The sequence below is a fragment of the Epinephelus fuscoguttatus genome, linkage group LG6 (assembly GCF_011397635.1).
Source record: "Epinephelus fuscoguttatus linkage group LG6, E.fuscoguttatus.final_Chr_v1".
Lineage (NCBI taxonomy): Eukaryota > Metazoa > Chordata > Actinopteri > Perciformes > Serranidae > Epinephelus > Epinephelus fuscoguttatus.
Genome location: NC_064757.1, coordinates 43,233,837 through 43,251,621, shown reverse-complemented (window position 1 = coordinate 43,251,621; position 17,785 = coordinate 43,233,837). Strand labels below are relative to the sequence as shown.

Genomic DNA, 17,785 nt, shown 5'->3' with positions numbered 1-17,785 from the left:
GAAATCGATGAGTGATGAGAGAATGTTCTTTTTGTGACAAAGCTTTTATTGAACTTGTTAACTTTGACTGCTCACACTTTCTCACACACATTTATTCATTCAGTTACACATTCACACGTCAGAGCTGCCCAGTACAACCAGTCTTTGTGTTGTTGATGATGGCCACTTTGCAGCCTCACGGCAGCAGCTGTCAGGTGCCTCGCTGCCTTGCTCAAGGACGGCTCAGTCACAGATGATGGATGTGAATGTGTCGAGACGTTGGAGTTAAAGTTTGCTGATGACTTTTGTAATCATGTGATGGTCATCCTGACTGTTTACTGAAGGTGATGAAGTAATGAACAGTGTGTGTGTTTTGTCGTCTTGTGTTGTTTCCCCTTCAGGCGCTGCAGGCTCTGGGATTTGTGCTCGGCGGGGACGGAGACATCGACTCGCTGAGCGCGGATGAGAAGTCAGATGGCGAAGGCAAGAACGACAGGATGTCCACTAGCTCCAGCTCCACCTCCATCACCTCCTCCACAGACACACAGGAGGTGGGCAACACACACACACACACACACACACACAGAAAAACACAGGGATAATTAACAAGTACTCATGAGGACTGGACTGGTGCACAGACGGACTGTGGCCTTTTGTGAAACAACAGATGATGTAATGGAGGTTCCTAACTTATTCAGGGTAAATACAATAATTCTGAATTTAAAGACATTCTGCAAGACCCTTTCCATACATTTTAAGACCCCATCACCACTTTGGGTTTTAACTGGTTCATCATCAACACATCTCAACTTACATGGACTCTACAATAATTGTAACATAGCACAACAAAACGTTGTTAGCTTGTGATAAATGTGTCCGGTTACTATATACGGATTCTTTATTGGCTGCAGCTCCAGAACTTCACTACATGTACTTTTGTAACCAGCAAAGTTCATAGAAAACTATGTCAAAATGATGCTATGAAAATATCACAGTATTGTACGTAATAAAATATGCTATGAAAATGTCAAAGTTTATAGTATTTTGCAAAAGAAAAAAAAGAAAAAAATGTCATGGTATAGTATGTTGTTCAAAATAGCTTAAAAATGTAACGTATAGAATGTCATTTAAAATGCCTCAAACATGTCATGGTACAGTATGACCCTAATAAAGTGCTATAAAAATGTCAAACTATAGTATGTAAAAAACAAACAAAAAAAAACATTAAAAATGTCACAGTACAGTATGACCCTAAAAAAATGCCTCAAACATGTCATAGTATAGTATGTTGTTAAAATCAGCTTGAAAATGTCTTAGTATAGAATGTCATATAAAATGCCTCAAAAATGTCATGGTACAGTATGACCCTACAAAAATGCCATAAAAATGTTATAGTATAGTATGTGGTTAAAAAATGCCAGAAAAGAGTCATAGTATAGTATGTCATTAAAACTTTTGTAAAAATGTCAGAATAATATGTGGGGAAAAAATGCCTTAAAATGTCATAGTATAATTTGTCATTAAAATCAGCTGAAAAATGCCATAGTGTGTCGTCAAAACTTTTGTAAAAATGTCATAAAATGATATATCTTTAAAAAATGCCTTAAAAATGTCATAGTACTGTATGGCATTTAAAATGGCTTAAAATGTCATCGTATAGTACGTTTTTAAAAATGCCTTAAAAATGTGGCAGTATGTTGTTAAAAACTGCCATGAAAATGTCATAGTATAGTATGCTGTTAAAACTTTTGTAAAAATGTCAGGATAATATGTCGGAAAAAATGCCTTAAAAATGTCAAGGTATAGTATGTCATTAAACAATTCCATGAAAATGTCGTAGTATAATGTGTCGAAAAAATGGCTAAAAAATGTTATGGTACAGCATAACCTAAAAAAATGCCTTAAACATCATAGTATAGTATGTCGTTAAAACTTTTGTAAAAATGTCAGAATAATATGTCGGAAAAAAAATGCCTTAAGAATGTCAAAGTATAGTATGTCATTAAACAATTCCATGAAAATGTCGTAGTATAGTATTTCGAAAAAATGGCTGAAAAAATGTTATGGTACAGTATGACCCTAAAAAAATGCCTTAAAATGTCATAGTATAGTATGTTGTTAAAATCAGCTTAAAAATGCCATAATATATTAAAAATGTCATAGTATAGCATGTCGGTAAAATCATGAAAAATGTCATTGTATAGCATGTCGTCCAAAATCATGAAAAAATGTCATAAAATGTATAGCATGTCGTCCAAAATGCCATCAAAAATGTCATAGTACTGTATGGCATTTAAAATGGCTTAAAATGTCATAATGTAAAGTATGTTGTTAAAAATTTTGCAAAAATGTCATAGAATAATATGTCGTTAAAAATGCCTTAAAAACGTGGCAGTATAGTTTGTTGTTAAAACCTGCCATGAAAATGTCACAGTATAGTATGTTGTTAAAATGCCACAAAAATTTCGTAGTAAAGCATGTTAAAAAATTGTCATGAAAATGTCAGTAAGTATTTTTAAAAGGGAATAATCTGTGATCAGCTGTCCTTTCCTTGATTTTTCTTTTTCAGATGATTTTGTTTGAATTATTTTCAAGATGCCTTAAGAGGCAACATGATTTCGTGGTTAATAAGAAAAAAGTGTTTGGAGAAAATCATTTCAAAAACAAAATTGGATCCAGTGTGACGAAGCTGAAATTCTCAGCAATGCAAGTGAATCATCAACTTTATCTTTATAGCAACTTTCAAAGCAAGGTTACAGAGTGCTTTAGAAAAACCAAGATGAAAAATAGTGATGTAAAAGTTAAAAGCAGAACAACAAAATAAAACAAAACAAAAAAAGGAGCCTTTTAAAGGATGAACTTTAATGGTCATGGTTTAGCTTTTGACAGGTCATACTGGTGTCATTCAACATGTCAGCACAAAGGAAAATCATAGTATAGCATGTACAAAATCATGAAAAAATCTTGTCATACTTTGTATAGCATGTCGCCCATTTAAATCATTTAAAAAAGTCATAGTATAGCATGTCAGGTCCCATCCTCATGAAAGAACCCAGTGATGGAGCTATAGCATGTCGCCCAAAATGATGAAAGAAGTCATAGTATAGCATGTCATCCAAAACACACACACACACACAACTTCATAGATTTCCTGTCTTCCTTTCAGAGGGTCTTATTAGGAATTGATGAAGGAGGGATGGTGTTTGATGTTCGGTGCTTCCTGCATATCAGAACATCTTCACACACTTTTAAAATGCCAGGAACGACAGCTCAACATGACACCAGGGTTATCCTGTGAAATCAAACTAACTTACACTTTATAAGTTTATTGTTCACCAAAAATCATGAAAAAGTCATAGTATAGCATGTCAAAATCATGAAAAAGTCATAGTTAGCATGTCATCCAAAATCATGAAAAAAAGTCATAGATAGCATGTCGTAAAATCATGAAAAAGCATAGTATAGCATGGAAAATCATGATAAAGAAATGAGTGCCATTAACAAAGAATCATGAAAAAGTCATAGTATAGCATGTCGTCATAGTATATCCAAAATCATGTATGTCGTCCAAAATCATGAAAAAAGTCATAGTATAGCATGTCGTCCAAAATCATGAAAAAAAGTCATAGCATAGTATGTCGTCCAAAATCATGAAAAAAAGTCATAGTATAGCATGTCGTCCAAAATGATGGAAAAGTCATAGAAGAGCATGTCGTCCAAAATCATGAAAAAAGTCATAGTATAGTATGTGGTCCAAAATCATGAAAGGAAAATCATAGTATAGCATGTCGTCCAAAATGATGGAAAAGTCATAGAAGAGCATGTCGTCCAAAATCATGAAAAAAAGTCATAGTATAGTATGTCGTCCAAAATGATGGAAAAGTCATAGAAGAGCATGTCGTCCAAAATCATGAAAAAAAGTCATAGTATAGCATGTCGTCCAAAATCATGAAAAAAAGTCATAGTATAGCATGTCGTCCAAAATCATGAAAAAAAGTCATAGTATAGCATGTCGTCCAAAATCATGGAAAAGTCATAGAAGAGCATGTCGTCCAAAATCATGAAAAAAAGTCATAGTATAGTATGTCGTCCAAAATGATGGAAAAGTCATAGAAGAGCATGTCGTCCAAAATCATGAAAAAAGTCATAGTATAGCATGTCGTCCAAAATGATGGAAAAGTCATAGAAGAGCATGTCGTCCAAAATCATGAAAAAAGTCATAGTATAGTATGTCGTCCAAAATCATGAAAAAAAAGTCATAGTATAGCATGTCGTCCAAAATCATGAAAAAAAGTCATAGTATAGCATGTCGTCCAAAATCATGAAAAAAGTCATAGTATAGCATGTCGTCCAAAATCATGAAGAAATGTAATAGTATAGCATGTCGTCCAAAATCATGAAAGGAAAATCATAGTATAGCATGTCGTCCAAAATTATGAAAGGAAAATCATAGTATAGCATGTCGTCCAAAATCATGAAAGGAAAATCATAGTATAGCATGTCGTCCAAAATCATGAAAAAAGTCATAGTATAGCATGTCGTCCAAAATCATGAAAAAAAAGTCATAGTATAGCATGTCGTCCAAAATGATGGAAAAGTCATAGAAGAGCATGTCGTCCAAAATCATGAAAAAAAGTCATAGTATAGCATGTCGTCCAAAATCATGAAAAAAGTCATAGTATAGCATGTCGTCCAAAATCATGAAAAAAAGTCATAGTATAGCATGTCGTCCAAAATCATGAAAAAAAGTCATAGTATAGTATGTCGTCCAAAATCATGAAAAAAGGTCATAGTATAACATGTCGTCCAAAATCATGGAAAAGTCATAGAAGAGCATGTCGTCCAAAATCATGAAAAAAGGTCATAGTATAACATGTCGTCCAAAATCATGGAAAAGTCATAGAAGAGCATGTCGTCCAAAATCATGAAAAAAAGTCATAGTATAGCATGTCGTCCAAAATCATGAAAAAAGTCATAGAAGAGCATGTCGTCCAAAATCATGAAAAAAAGTCATAGTATAGCATGTCGTCCAAAATCATGAAAAAAAGTCATAGCATAGTATGTCGTCCAAAATCATGAAAAAAAGTCATAGTATAGTATGTCGTCCAAAATCATGAAAAAAAGTCATAGTATAGTATGTCGTCCAAAATCATGAAAAAAAGTCATAGTATAGCATGTCGTCCAAAATCATATAAAAAAGTCATAGTATAGCATGTCGTCCAAAATCATGAAAAAAAGTCATAGTATAGCATGTCGTCCAAAATCATGAAAAAAGTCATAGCATAGCATGTCGTCCAAAATCATGAAAAAAAGTCATAGTATAGTATGTCGTCCAAAATCATGAAAAAAAGTCATAGTATAGCATGTCGTCCAAAATCATGAAAAAGTCATAGTATAGCATGTCGTCCAAAATCATGAAAAAAAGTCATAGTATAGCATGTCGTCCAAAATCATGAAAAAGTCATAGTATAGCATGTCGTCCAAAATCATGAAAAAAGTCATAGTATAGCATGTCGTCCAAAATCATGAAAAAAAGTCATAGTATAGCATGTCGTCCAAAATCATGAAAAAAGTCATAGCATAGCATGTCGTCCAAAATGATGGAAAAGTCATAGAAGAGCATGTCGTCCAAAATCATGAAAAAAAGTCATAGTATAGTATGTCGTCCAAAATCATGAAAAAAGGTCATAGTATAACATGTCGTCCAAAATCATGGAAAAGTCATAGAAGAGCATGTCGTCCAAAATCATGAAAAAAAGTCATAGTATAGCATGTCGTCCAAAATCATGGAAAAGTCATAGAAGAGCATGTCGTCCAAAATCATGAAAAAAAGTCATAGTATAGCATGTCGTCCAAAATCATGAAAAAAAGTCATAGTATAGCATGTCGTCCAAAATCATGAAAAAAGTCATAGAAGAGCATGTCGTCCAAAATCATGAAAAAAAGTCATAGTATAGCATGTCGTCCAAAATCATGAAAGAGAAATCATAGTATCATGAAAAAAGGCCATTGCATATTCATTTCAATTCAGTTTTATTTATAAAGCACAATATCACAAGTCACAATTTGCCTCAAAGGCTTTACAGCATACAGTAAGACAGTCCTTTGGGCCCTTACAGCAGATAAGGAAAAACATCCCAAAAAAGAAACACTTAAACAGGAAACAAAAAATGGTGAAAACCTCAGGAAGAGCAACTGAGGAGGGATCCTTCTTCCAGGATGGATAGATGTTGTGTGTATAGTATAGAGCAGCATTATAAAATTACAGTGATCCATATGACATAATGATACATAAAGAGAGACAGAGAGAGATGCAGGATCTTAACATTAATTTTAGTAACAAGATTACAATAATAAAAACAGTAATTGTGGTACCATATGTTATGATATATATTTATATATGATGATCAATCAACCTTTTTATTTAGACTCCAGGTCCATTCAAAAAGACAGACAAACATACAATATTTTAAAAAAGACAGTCATAGCAGTGTTTCCACATAGCAGACTGGTATCGTACAGTACTGAGGACAGGGTTAGTCAACATCATTGTAATGGCATTACAAGAACTGTTAAGTCGACATATAAATTTGAATATCAATCGTCTCAAAAGAGCATGAAATGTGATAACTTGTACTTTACAAAAAAGTTCACTTGCACTATACCATCTTGGTTTCCCAAGCAAAATTCGCAGACAATCATTATACGCAACCTGAAGTTTGCGGATGCTGGCCTTTTTAAACTTAATCCACAAGGGCGCAGTATAAAAAGGGGTGCAGTAAGCCCTGAAAAGACTCACTTTAACCTTCTCTGAACACCAGGAAAATCTTCTGGTCAACAAATTTGCCTGCATGTATAAAATACGACGCTGTCTATTCATATCATCATCATCCGTCATATCATCAGTGATGATGTGTCCCAGATATTTAGTTTTAGAGCAAGCAGGGAGCACTTGTCCTGACAGGTAAAAAGATGGAAAAGTGAGGTCCTTATCCCCTGTTACTCTGCAAATCATAACAGAACTCTTCTTAGCATTATAATTCACATCAAATTTTACACCATAATCAGAACGTATGTTGAGCAGCTCTTGAAACCCAGCACTGCTAGGCAAAAACAATTGCCAAATCATCGGCATACATAAGATGATTACTAAGTACACTACCAACCATACAACATGTTTAACAGTTTCTTAACTGGTCTGAAAGATCATTCATATAAATGATGATAGTATATGTATGTGGCAATAATAATCTAATGTGTGTAATAACAGTAGAAGTATGACTCATAATAACAGCAGTAGAAGGAGGCATCAGGCAGGACCACAGCAGCAGTATGACCACGACACGTGATCCAGGCGTTGCTGTGATATGGGGGAACCTGCCAGACAGTGGAGCACAAAGGCTCCAGAGACAAAACTAAGTATATTATGTCATTAAAAAAAACAAGAACAAAAGTCAAAGCATACTCTGTCACCAAAAACCATTTAAACATTAAAAAACGTCATCGTTAGCATGTCGTCAAAAATCATGAAAAAATGCCATAGTATTGTTGTTGTTCAAAATTATGGAAAAACGCCATAGTATAGTATGTCGTCCAAAATCATTAAAAGAAAATCATAGTATAGTATGTCATCCAAAATCATGAAATAAAAGTCATAGTATAGTATGTCGTCCAAAATCATTAAAAGAAAATCATAGTATAGCATGTCGTCCAAAATCATGAAAAAAAAGTCATAGTATAGTATGTCGTCCAAAATCATGAAAAAAAAGTCATAGTATAGCATGTCGTCCAAAATCATGAAAAAAAAGTCATAGTATAGCATGTCGTCCAAAATCATGAAAAAAAGTCATAGTATAGTATGTCGTCCAAAATGATGGAAAAGTCATAGAAGAGCATGCGTCCAAAATCATGAAAAAAGGTCATAGTATAACATGTCGTCCAAAATCATGAAAAAAAGTCATAGCATAGTATGTCGTCCAAAATGATGGAAAAGTCATAGAAGAGCATGCGTCCAAAATCATGAAAAAAGGTCATAGTATAACATGTCGTCCAAAATCATGGAAAAGTCATAGAAGAGCATGTCGTCCAAAATCATGAAAAAAAGTCATAGTATAGCATGTCGTCCAAAATCATGAAAAAAAGTCATAGTATAGTATGTCGTCCAAAATCATGAAAAAAGTCATAGTATAGTATGTCGTCCAAAATCATGAAATAAAAGTCATAGTATAGTATGTGGTCCAAAATCAAGAAATAAAAGTCATAGTATAGTATGTCGTCCAAAATCATGAAAAAAAAAGTCATAGTATAGCATGTCGTCCAGAATTATCAAAAAATGCCATAGAATTGTATGTTGTTCGAAATCATGGAAAAATGTCATAGTATAGTATGTCGTCCAAAATCATGAAATAAAAGTCATAGTATAGCATGTCGTCCAAAATCATGAAAAAAAAAATAAAAGTCATAGTATAGCATGTCGTCCAAAATCATGAAAAAAAAGTCATAGTATAGCATGTCGTCCGAAATCATGAAATAAAAGTCATAGTATAGCATGTCGTCCAAAATCATGAAATAAAAGTCATAGTATAGCATGTCGTCCAAAATCATGAAAAAAAAAATAAAAGTCATAGTATAGCATGTCGTCCAAAATCATGAAAAAAAAGTCATAGTATAGCATGTCGTCCAAAATCATGAAATAAAAGTCATAGTATAGTATGTCGTCCAAAATCATTAAAGGAAAATCATAGTATAGTATGTGGTCCAAAATCAAGAAATAAAAGTCATAGTATAGTATGTCGTCCAAAATCATGAAAAAAAAGTCATAGTATAGCATGTCGTCCAAAATCATGAAAAAAAAAGTCATAGTATAGCATGTCGTCCAGAATTATCAAAAAATGCCATAGAATTGTATGTTGTTCGAAATCATGGAAAAATGTCATAGTATAGTATGTCGACCAAAATCATGAAATAAAAGTCATAGTATAGCATGTCGTCCAAAATCATTAAAGGAAAATCATAGTATAGTATGTGGTCCAAAATCAAGAAATAAAAGTCATAGTATAGTATGTCGTCCAAAATCATGAAATAAAAGTCATAGTATAGCATGTCGTCCAAAATCATGAAAAAAAAGTCATAGTATAGCATGTCGTCCAAAATCATGAAAAAAAAGTCATAGTATAGCATGTCGTCCAAAATCATGAAATAAAAGTCATAGTATAGTATGTCGTCCAAAATCATTAAAGGAAAATCATAGTATAGTATGTGGTCCAAAATCAAGAAATAAAAGTCATAGTATAGTATGTCGTCCAAAATCATTAAAGGAAAATCATAGTATAGTATGTGGTCCAAAATCAAGAAATAAAAGTCATAGTATAGTATGTCGTCCAAAATCATGAAAAAAAAGTCATAGTATAGCATGTCGTCCAAAATCATGAAAAAAAAAGTCATAGTATAGCATGTCGTCCAGAATTATCAAAAAATGCCATAGAATTGTATGTTGTTCGAAATCATGGAAAAATGTCATAGTATAGTATGTCGACCAAAATCATGAAATAAAAGTCATAGTATAGCATGTCGTCCAAAATCATTAAAGGAAAATCATAGTATAGTATGTGGTCCAAAATCAAGAAATAAAAGTCATAGTATAGTATGTCGTCCAAAATCATGAAATAAAAGTCATAGTATAGTATGTGGTCCAAAATCATTAAAAGAAAATCATAGTATAGTATGTGGTCCAAAATCATGAAATAAAAGTCATAGTATAGTATGTCGTCCAGAATTATCAAAAAATGCCATAGTATTGTATGTTGTTCAAAATCATAGAAAAACGTCATAGTATAGTATGTCGACCAAAATTATTAAGAATATGAATAATATAGAATATACTTCATAGTATAGTATACAGTCAGTTATGATTGAAAAAAGTCATAGTATCAAATGTCTTAAAAAGTTATAAAAAATTGTCATAGTTTGATATGTTGTCAAAAATCACATATATAAATACATACATACATACATACATACATATATACTTAGTCCCAAAAAAAGGTCATAGTGTACAGAAGTTTGTATGCCATAGAAATGTTTTAGTATAGTATGTCATAAAAAGTGTCTAAAAAAAATTGTAAATATATATATATAAAATCAATTCATTGATAATTCGTTAAAGCTCAAAGTTTGTCTTTTCACCCAGCTAACAGTTTCAGCCCTACAAGCAGACATCAAGACAAAAAAGAAACATGACAGTACCTCTTTATGCAAACTTCATCAGAGGACATCCTCCTCTCTGTGTCTTGTGACAGGTGGAGGTGGACAAGCAGGTGTTTCGGGGGACGGGTCCCAATAAGAAAGTAGCCAAAGCCAGCGCAGCGCTCGCCGCCCTGAACAGCCTGTTCTCTGGCTCCAAATCTACAAGCAACAAGAAGAAGAGACCCAACCCTCCTGTGAGTCCATCAGGTGTTTCTGTAGACAGCTTTGAACTAAACTGCGTCATGTTCAGTGCTGACCGCTGTCTGTTTGTGTAGCCCAAACGGCCTGTTGCTTCAGTGCTGACACTCCCGGCCCTCGCTGCCAGACCTCCACGTGTCCCCGTCATCCCCAGAGCACCCTACATCAGCACCCCACCCACACATGGTTACATCCCCCCAGGTGAGTCCAGCTGCAGGACAAACTACCTGGACACACCTCACACAGCAGCTCTGCAAGTTTGACATTTTTGGAAGAAACAATAATTTGCTTTACAAGAGAGGTCATTTCTGATTCAACACTCTCTTTTTCCTCCCAGGTTTCGGTGCTCCTTATGGTTACAGCCCTGCAGGTGCCCTTCCTCCCTACGGTAAGCTCACAGTCATTGATCAATAATCCATCCATTTCATTTGTTCATCACCACATCCCAACATTTGAGTTCTTTTTTTTTCTTTTTCTTTGCTCTTCCTCAGGTTTTCCCTCCAGAATGCCCTCAGTAGTTGTCCCAGTCATCAGAGTCCCCACAGCATACCCCGTCACCCACCTCTACCCTTATTAAGACCCTCTCCTCACCTCACCCACTTCACAGGAAGTCACTTCCTGAAGTTACAGACAGGTGGCAAATTAAAGGAAAATCTGAATAACTGAGTCTGGTCAGGATGACAGTGCCCCATCTGTAGGGCATGAGGGGTCACTGAATGGTTTAATGAGGATGATAATAATTTGAATCATATGCCAGGCCTCAGCCGTCACCAGATCTCAACAGCATTGAACACCTGTGGGAGATTTTGGGCTGACGTATGACGACATTGCTCTCAACCACCATCATCAAAACACCAAATTAAAGACCACTGAGCACTGAAGCTGTGACGGGGGCACAAGGTGGCCCAACACCTTACTCAGATTCTTTACAATGGTTTGACCTTTAGTTCGCCACCCGTCTTATATCCTGACTTTTACTGTGTTCATGACACAAGCCTCAAAAACCAACACTGGAATCCACAAACTGTTGACCAGTATACCCAGTATATCAGTACCATTGTTGTATGGCATGTTCCCTCATTAGCAAGCGGCTACATTAAATTGGCCATTAGAAAGTCTTGTGGCAGTTCGACAACAAAGCTCTTTGATCATCAAACCATTCTGCAGTGTGTTAAAGGCTGGTGAGGTAAATATTACGCAGTAACACATATAAAGCTAAACTCCTGCTGTAGGCTACTCAACAAACTTTCACTGTAAACTAAATGAAATTCTACTTTATAGTCTCTGTATGGACATTTAAAAAATCCATCACACACTAATAATTATATCCTGTCTCTCTGAGGGAGAACTTATCAACATCCACTGTAGTAAACGAAGCAAACTAAATATACAGTCACTGTAGGGAACCCTAAATAAATAAACAAACAAAGGAACACAACAGCCTCTGTTAGCAGGTAAAGGAACAGTTCTCTATTGTGGCTGTTTTTTTAAGTTCCCATTGTTCTCAACATGATGTTAAGTTCCCTAAACAAAAGCTACTTAGTAAGTAATGTTGGCAAATGATTTAATATCCACTTTACTGCTACTTCTAACCACCCAGTGCAGAAAACTAAATTAATTCCCACTGTAAAAGTACTCAACTACTAAATATCCATGTAGAACCCTTGAGAAATATCCAAAGAGGAAAAAAAAACAGTCTCTGTTGGGAACTAAAGGAACAGTTCCCTACTGTGGCTGTTCTTTTGGTTCCCATAGTTATCAACATAGTGTTAAGCTCCTTTAACAAAATATTTACACATATTAAATTATCCACTTTACTGCTACTGCTAAGTATCCAGCCCAGGAAACTAAATTAATATCCACTGTAAGTAGAAAAAAGGTTCTATGTAGGGAACTAAAGAAATGACCAGAATTCTCTGTCCAGGTGTGTTTAATTAACATCCATCATAGCAAACTAAATGAACAGCCACTATAGGGAACTAAAATAATAACAACTGCAACAACAAAATACCCAGCACAGGGAACTAAAGTATCCATTGTAAGTAACTAAAAGTATTTTGTTGGGAACTTAAGCTACACATACTGTACACAGACTACTAAATGTAAACCAGGGAACTAAATAAACATATTGTAAGGAGCTAAATATGTTCTGTAGGGAACTAAAGAAGTTACTCATCATATTGGCCTACTATTAAATATAAACAATATGAAACTAAACAGACACTGTAGGGAACAAAAACAACTACTACACTAGTAAAATGAACATCTGCTGTATGGGAACTAATTCAACAACCACCACAGAAAATTCAAATCAGTCACTATAGGGAACTTAAAAAAAACCACATGTACTGACTAGTAAATATCCAGTGTAGGGAGTTTAAAAAATATCAGCTGTAGGGAACTAAAATTTCTATCTTAAGGAACTGAAAATATTTTGTTGGAAACTTAAGATCCACCTACCATAAACAGACTACGAAATGTAAACCAGGGAACTAAATTAATGAACTGTAAGTGGCTAAAGATGTTCTGTAGGGAACTAAAGAAATTACTCACCATATTGGCCTACTATTAAATGTCAACAATATGAAACTAAACAGTCCCTGTAGGGAACAAAAACAACTACTCTACTAGTGAATTAAACACCTGCTGTATGTGAACTAACTCAACAACCTCTGTAGAAAAAAAACGATCAGTCACCATAGGGAACTTAAAAAAAAAAACACATGTTCTGACTACTAAATATCCAGTGTAGAGAGCTTAATAAATATCAGCTGTAGGGAACTAATGAAACAGCCACTGTAGGGAACCAAGTAACCATACCTACACAGACAGAAAACAGACTACAAAATGTTAATTGATCAGAGAGCTTCTTTGTCAAAATATTAATTATTCCTTTAACTATCACTCATGTATGTGAATGTTGTTTTATATTTTCATTTCTCTGTTTTCTAACGATGTTTTAAGTTTCTGTGGAGATTTTTAAAAAAACAGGTTTACAATAATCGGTTTGCACTGAGAAACATTTTCCTTTTGTTTGGATGTTCAAAGTCCGAGTTTACAGTTATTGCTGTTGAGTATTTGAGCTGTTGAGCCATTTTGTGTTGAGTGAAACTACTTTCTTTTCAGGGAGAGATTTTATTTTGACCTGTTTGTAGGTTAAATTCTGTTTAAATAAATTAATATTTTTGTCAACGGCTGAGTAACTTTTTCATGATTCATACACAGTTTGTCCACATTCATCTTTAATCCTGATCCATAACTGAGGTATCAAACATATTTCTTTTACCTCGTGCATGATAAATCTCATTTTTACAACTTGGTTTTTATTTTCAAAGCACTGGCTGTTATTTCTATCAATAAGAATAATAACTTTGTACTCACCAAGTGAACAGCTGATATCTGGGAGTGCATCGACATCACTAAAAAGAAGTTGAGAAACAAGCAGTCAAAAAAAGAGGTTGGCAACATGCAAAGGGAAACTGAAATTATTACAGATGTCACAGTTTTCATCCCCACTTCCTGCTTCAGTTTTGATCTGTGTACTTCCTGCAGTTGTGTGAACAGTTTTCCTACATTTCACATGCTCTCACAATCAGATAAAGAAGTCACAAAATAAAGTTGTTTGGTTTTTTAAGTCCTGATTGTCTAACCTTTTACCAGTGTCACCAAGCACCCAGATCTCAGGGAGTACAGAATGACAGTATTTTGCTTTGTTACGGATGCTTTACAAATCTGGAGCCCAACCCTAGAATCCTGAGAATCCAGCTGTGCTCGAGAGAAACAACTTTGCAGTGTTGCTGCAGACCTGCTGTCCTTGATAGAGGTCAATACATGTGACAGGCTGCACTGAATCTATTTATTTCCCCTGAGCGTTAAACATCCTGGGAGCTGCTTCAGGCCTCCTGAGAACAGCCACGACGACAGTAACAACATCGACAACAGTAACGACAGCTACGACAGAGTAATCTGCTTTGAATCAGTAACTTTGTTCTCAGGCTTCCACTGATGACACGGTCGATGCACTTCCCACATCCATTGGTGTTTATCACCTCAGAGTTTAAGAGAAGGAGGATCAATATCAAGTGCTAACGATTATTTCTGTTAACCCTGGCTGCTTGTGTCTCCCGTCTGCAGGCGGCCTGTACATCGACAGTGCCTATTACCAGCCGCAGACCATCGCCACACCTATCATCATCCACCTGGGCCCTCAGGATCTTTTCTGACCCCGCCGATGTACCGAGACCACACTCGGCGGCAGCCTCAACCTCCTGTTTAATCCCTCACCCTTATTAAACTCTGCCAACGCCTCTCAATTACTGCGGCTGCGCTCCCCCGGGTTTCTCCCTCCACACGAGACACGGCAGCAATATTGAAAGCAATATGGAGGAGAAAACACCTCGGGCAACACTCTGTCAAGTCCAGGTCAGGTTTTAGTGAAGAAGAAGCCGCAGACGAGACTTTGTTTGACCCAACTCGCTCAGAAAACGTCAATAAAACACAAAGCAATACTTCTCCTGCCTCCGGGAATCTCTACGTGTTCCAAAGCAACTTCAGACAGGCCATCAGCACCGGCACATTCACTACAATGTGACCTCCTGTATGTAAATATATTTACTATCTGTACATATGGATGTATGTGAGTTTTGAATATATCTATAAATATATAAATATATAAACATGTTAATATGTTTGAATATGTAAAACCCAACGACAGGTAAAGACACATATTTATAATATATCTCTGAATGTAAATACTGAAGTAGCTTTGTATTTAAAGCTCTCTCAGATATGCTATCTATAAATATTAAGACTTCAATACATTTTACAAACTGTCTCGAACACTGTATTGCTATGTTGATGGTATATAATCCCTATTTAAACATGATTACATATAGAAGCACCAGGAGAAATATCACATATAATTTGATAAGTTTCAATGGTTTATTCTCAAACTAATAAGCTCTTAAATTGAAGTTTATCACCTGTTGTAAAGTCTCCTGCTGTCACACAGTTGCTGGGGTTTTTGGTGTAAACCACAAGGAGTCATTAGATCATCAATAGATTTCTATAACACATAAATATCTTCATCTTTTACAGACTTGTTTTGTTTTGGAATCTCTCAAGATGAAATAGCTGCAAAGGTTTAAAGGTAAAGTGTGTCAGATTGAGGGGGATTTGATGGCATCTAGCTTGATGGCAGATTTTTACTGGGAGCTGAATTATCCACAGAGGTCTCCTACTTTCCAAAACAAACAGACCAAGTGATTAAAACCACTAAAAGCACTGATTAAAGCAGATTTACGTTACAAATCAAGTGCATCTGCGACGCTATTTGGCATCTCGAAGACAGGCGGCTCGCCCACAACTTGGCTTATCAAGATAAATGATGAGATCACGGACAAATTTCACGATCAGCAGATGGACTTATTATCGTGTAGCTGTTAAAATCATGCTAAAGTCACATATCTATCATAAACTTCTATGTTTGGTTCATTTTCTTTCATATCACAAACAAGCACCAGAGTCTGTTTGCAAGCAGATAGAGTGCCACCATTTTGAGCAGTCTTGGTTCGGTTGTTTGGTCCACACCAGGGTTCAATTGACAGCTTTCACACCATCCCAAATGAACGCGCAAAAGGACCTGATGTCATTTTTACCCAATCAAATAGGTTAGGTGTGAAGGCACCCTTAAGCTGGTAACAACACCTAAAAACATAGTCTGACATTACAAACCCATGTAATTCAGATGCAGTTGTGCATGTGCCTGTTTGCAGCTCGTCCAACACATGCTGATGTGAGGTCACTTTTTTTTCTCTATTAACTTAAGATCCAGACATTCAGGAGGTTTTCAAACACACCAGGTGATTTATACTGCTAGAAACACTGAATAAAGCATGTTCACGTTACCAGTCAGCATGACTCCGACGCTGCTCATTGCAGTTTGGCGGAAACATGAAAACGCAGATGTGTTCTATCTGGAGCCAGCGTTTGGTTTGTCTGTTCTGGGCTACTGTAGAAACATGGCGATCTCCGTGAAGGAAGACCTGCTCCCTGTGTACATATAAAAGGCTCATGCTAAGTTAAGGAGAACACGACTACTCTTATTTTCAGAGGACTATTCCCTAAAGGAAACAAACTCATTATATTATATTGTATTTCTGCCAATATATCCCCCTGAATCCTGCACACTGGACTTTTAAAAGGTTGAAAATGACCCTCAAAGAAAAGGTGCAGGGTTTTACAAATGTGTTATCTGTGGTAATATTATAGCTTTTATAACATTTCTGGTTTATTATTATATTTAACATTTAGTAAATGTAAAGAATCAATTTAAACAATTCATGGAATTAAATCTTATCTAATTAATGACCGAGTCAAAGTCGAGGTACCTCATTACATGGATGCAAAAAATCCTAACTGTGTTTGGAACAATGGTCACGATGGTGTAATAGATTAAAAGTAGATTTGTTCAGATATTAATTCCAGTTTCAGAAATGCCTCTGATACTGCCAAAAATGCTGAATCAGGTATCAGCGAGTGCAACGATCTTACACCACATAATTTAATAATAAACTTTAAAGTAGTTTCACACTCAAATACAACGGCAATCTTCCCGGTAGCCTCCAAAAAGTTGCATTGTGTAGCCACTGGCAACGACATTTTTAGAGCAACAAAAAAAAATCAATTGACAGTAAATACTGTGGTGTTAACTGCTGGCACAATGTCAGCAATTTGGCAATATTTTATAATGGAACGTCCCAACAGTAAAAAGGTGTGCAGAACGCAAGGCTTTAGTTTGGAGGTGTGGCACTAGTGTTTAAATCTTAAGGCATCTGAAGAGAAATCACAGACGTGTTTATTCAGGTTTTACAAAGAGTTTAACCTGAGCCATGAAACTCAACAATAATAGCAATCATTTCACTTCCATACAGTGTCAGTAGTATACAGATGTTAAATTTTATTTTACTCAGTATCGGCAGATATTGAAAGGTATTGAAACATCTCTAAAGTGGACACTACAGTAATATCGGTTGTTAAATTTGTAATATCTTGCAATATGTATCCAACTAACCTCCTAGTTTATGTGCATATTTATATTTTAGCCTTCAATTCCCCTGTTAAATTTGGCCGAGACATTAATGCTATCCATTAAAAGTGTAGACAACAGATTTCAGGTCTGCCTCTTCAGATATTTCCTGAGCTACGCTGAAGGTGGAGAGCTCTATTTGTTATCAGTGAAGAACTACAGCTCCCATGGTGCTTTAAGCGCACATTTAGAGTATGATTACTACTAATGTGAGAGCTGTCTGAATGCTAACCTCGGTTAAAATTATGAAGTGTTCTGATTTTACTGTTGTGTGTG

At 35.5% G+C, this 17,785-nt stretch overlaps 1 protein-coding gene across 1 annotated transcript in view; it reads left to right on the top strand.

Annotated features, from left to right (window-relative positions):
- LOC125889685 (spermatid perinuclear RNA-binding protein-like) overlaps positions 1 to 13,614 on the top strand; it is a 140,264-nt gene extending 126,650 nt beyond the window's left edge. Inside the window, exons 13-18 of the mRNA XM_049577728.1 lie at positions 381 to 530; positions 9,725 to 9,739; positions 10,278 to 10,418; positions 10,500 to 10,623; positions 10,760 to 10,810; positions 10,914 to 13,614. Of these exons, the coding sequence (XP_049433685.1) occupies positions 381 to 530; positions 9,725 to 9,739; positions 10,278 to 10,418; positions 10,500 to 10,623; positions 10,760 to 10,810; positions 10,914 to 10,999 (567 nt within the window). The 3' untranslated portion in view covers positions 11,000 to 13,614. The remainder of the gene's footprint in view (positions 1 to 380; positions 531 to 9,724; positions 9,740 to 10,277; positions 10,419 to 10,499; positions 10,624 to 10,759; positions 10,811 to 10,913) is intronic.
- Positions 13,615 to 17,785: the final 4,171 nt, after the last annotated feature.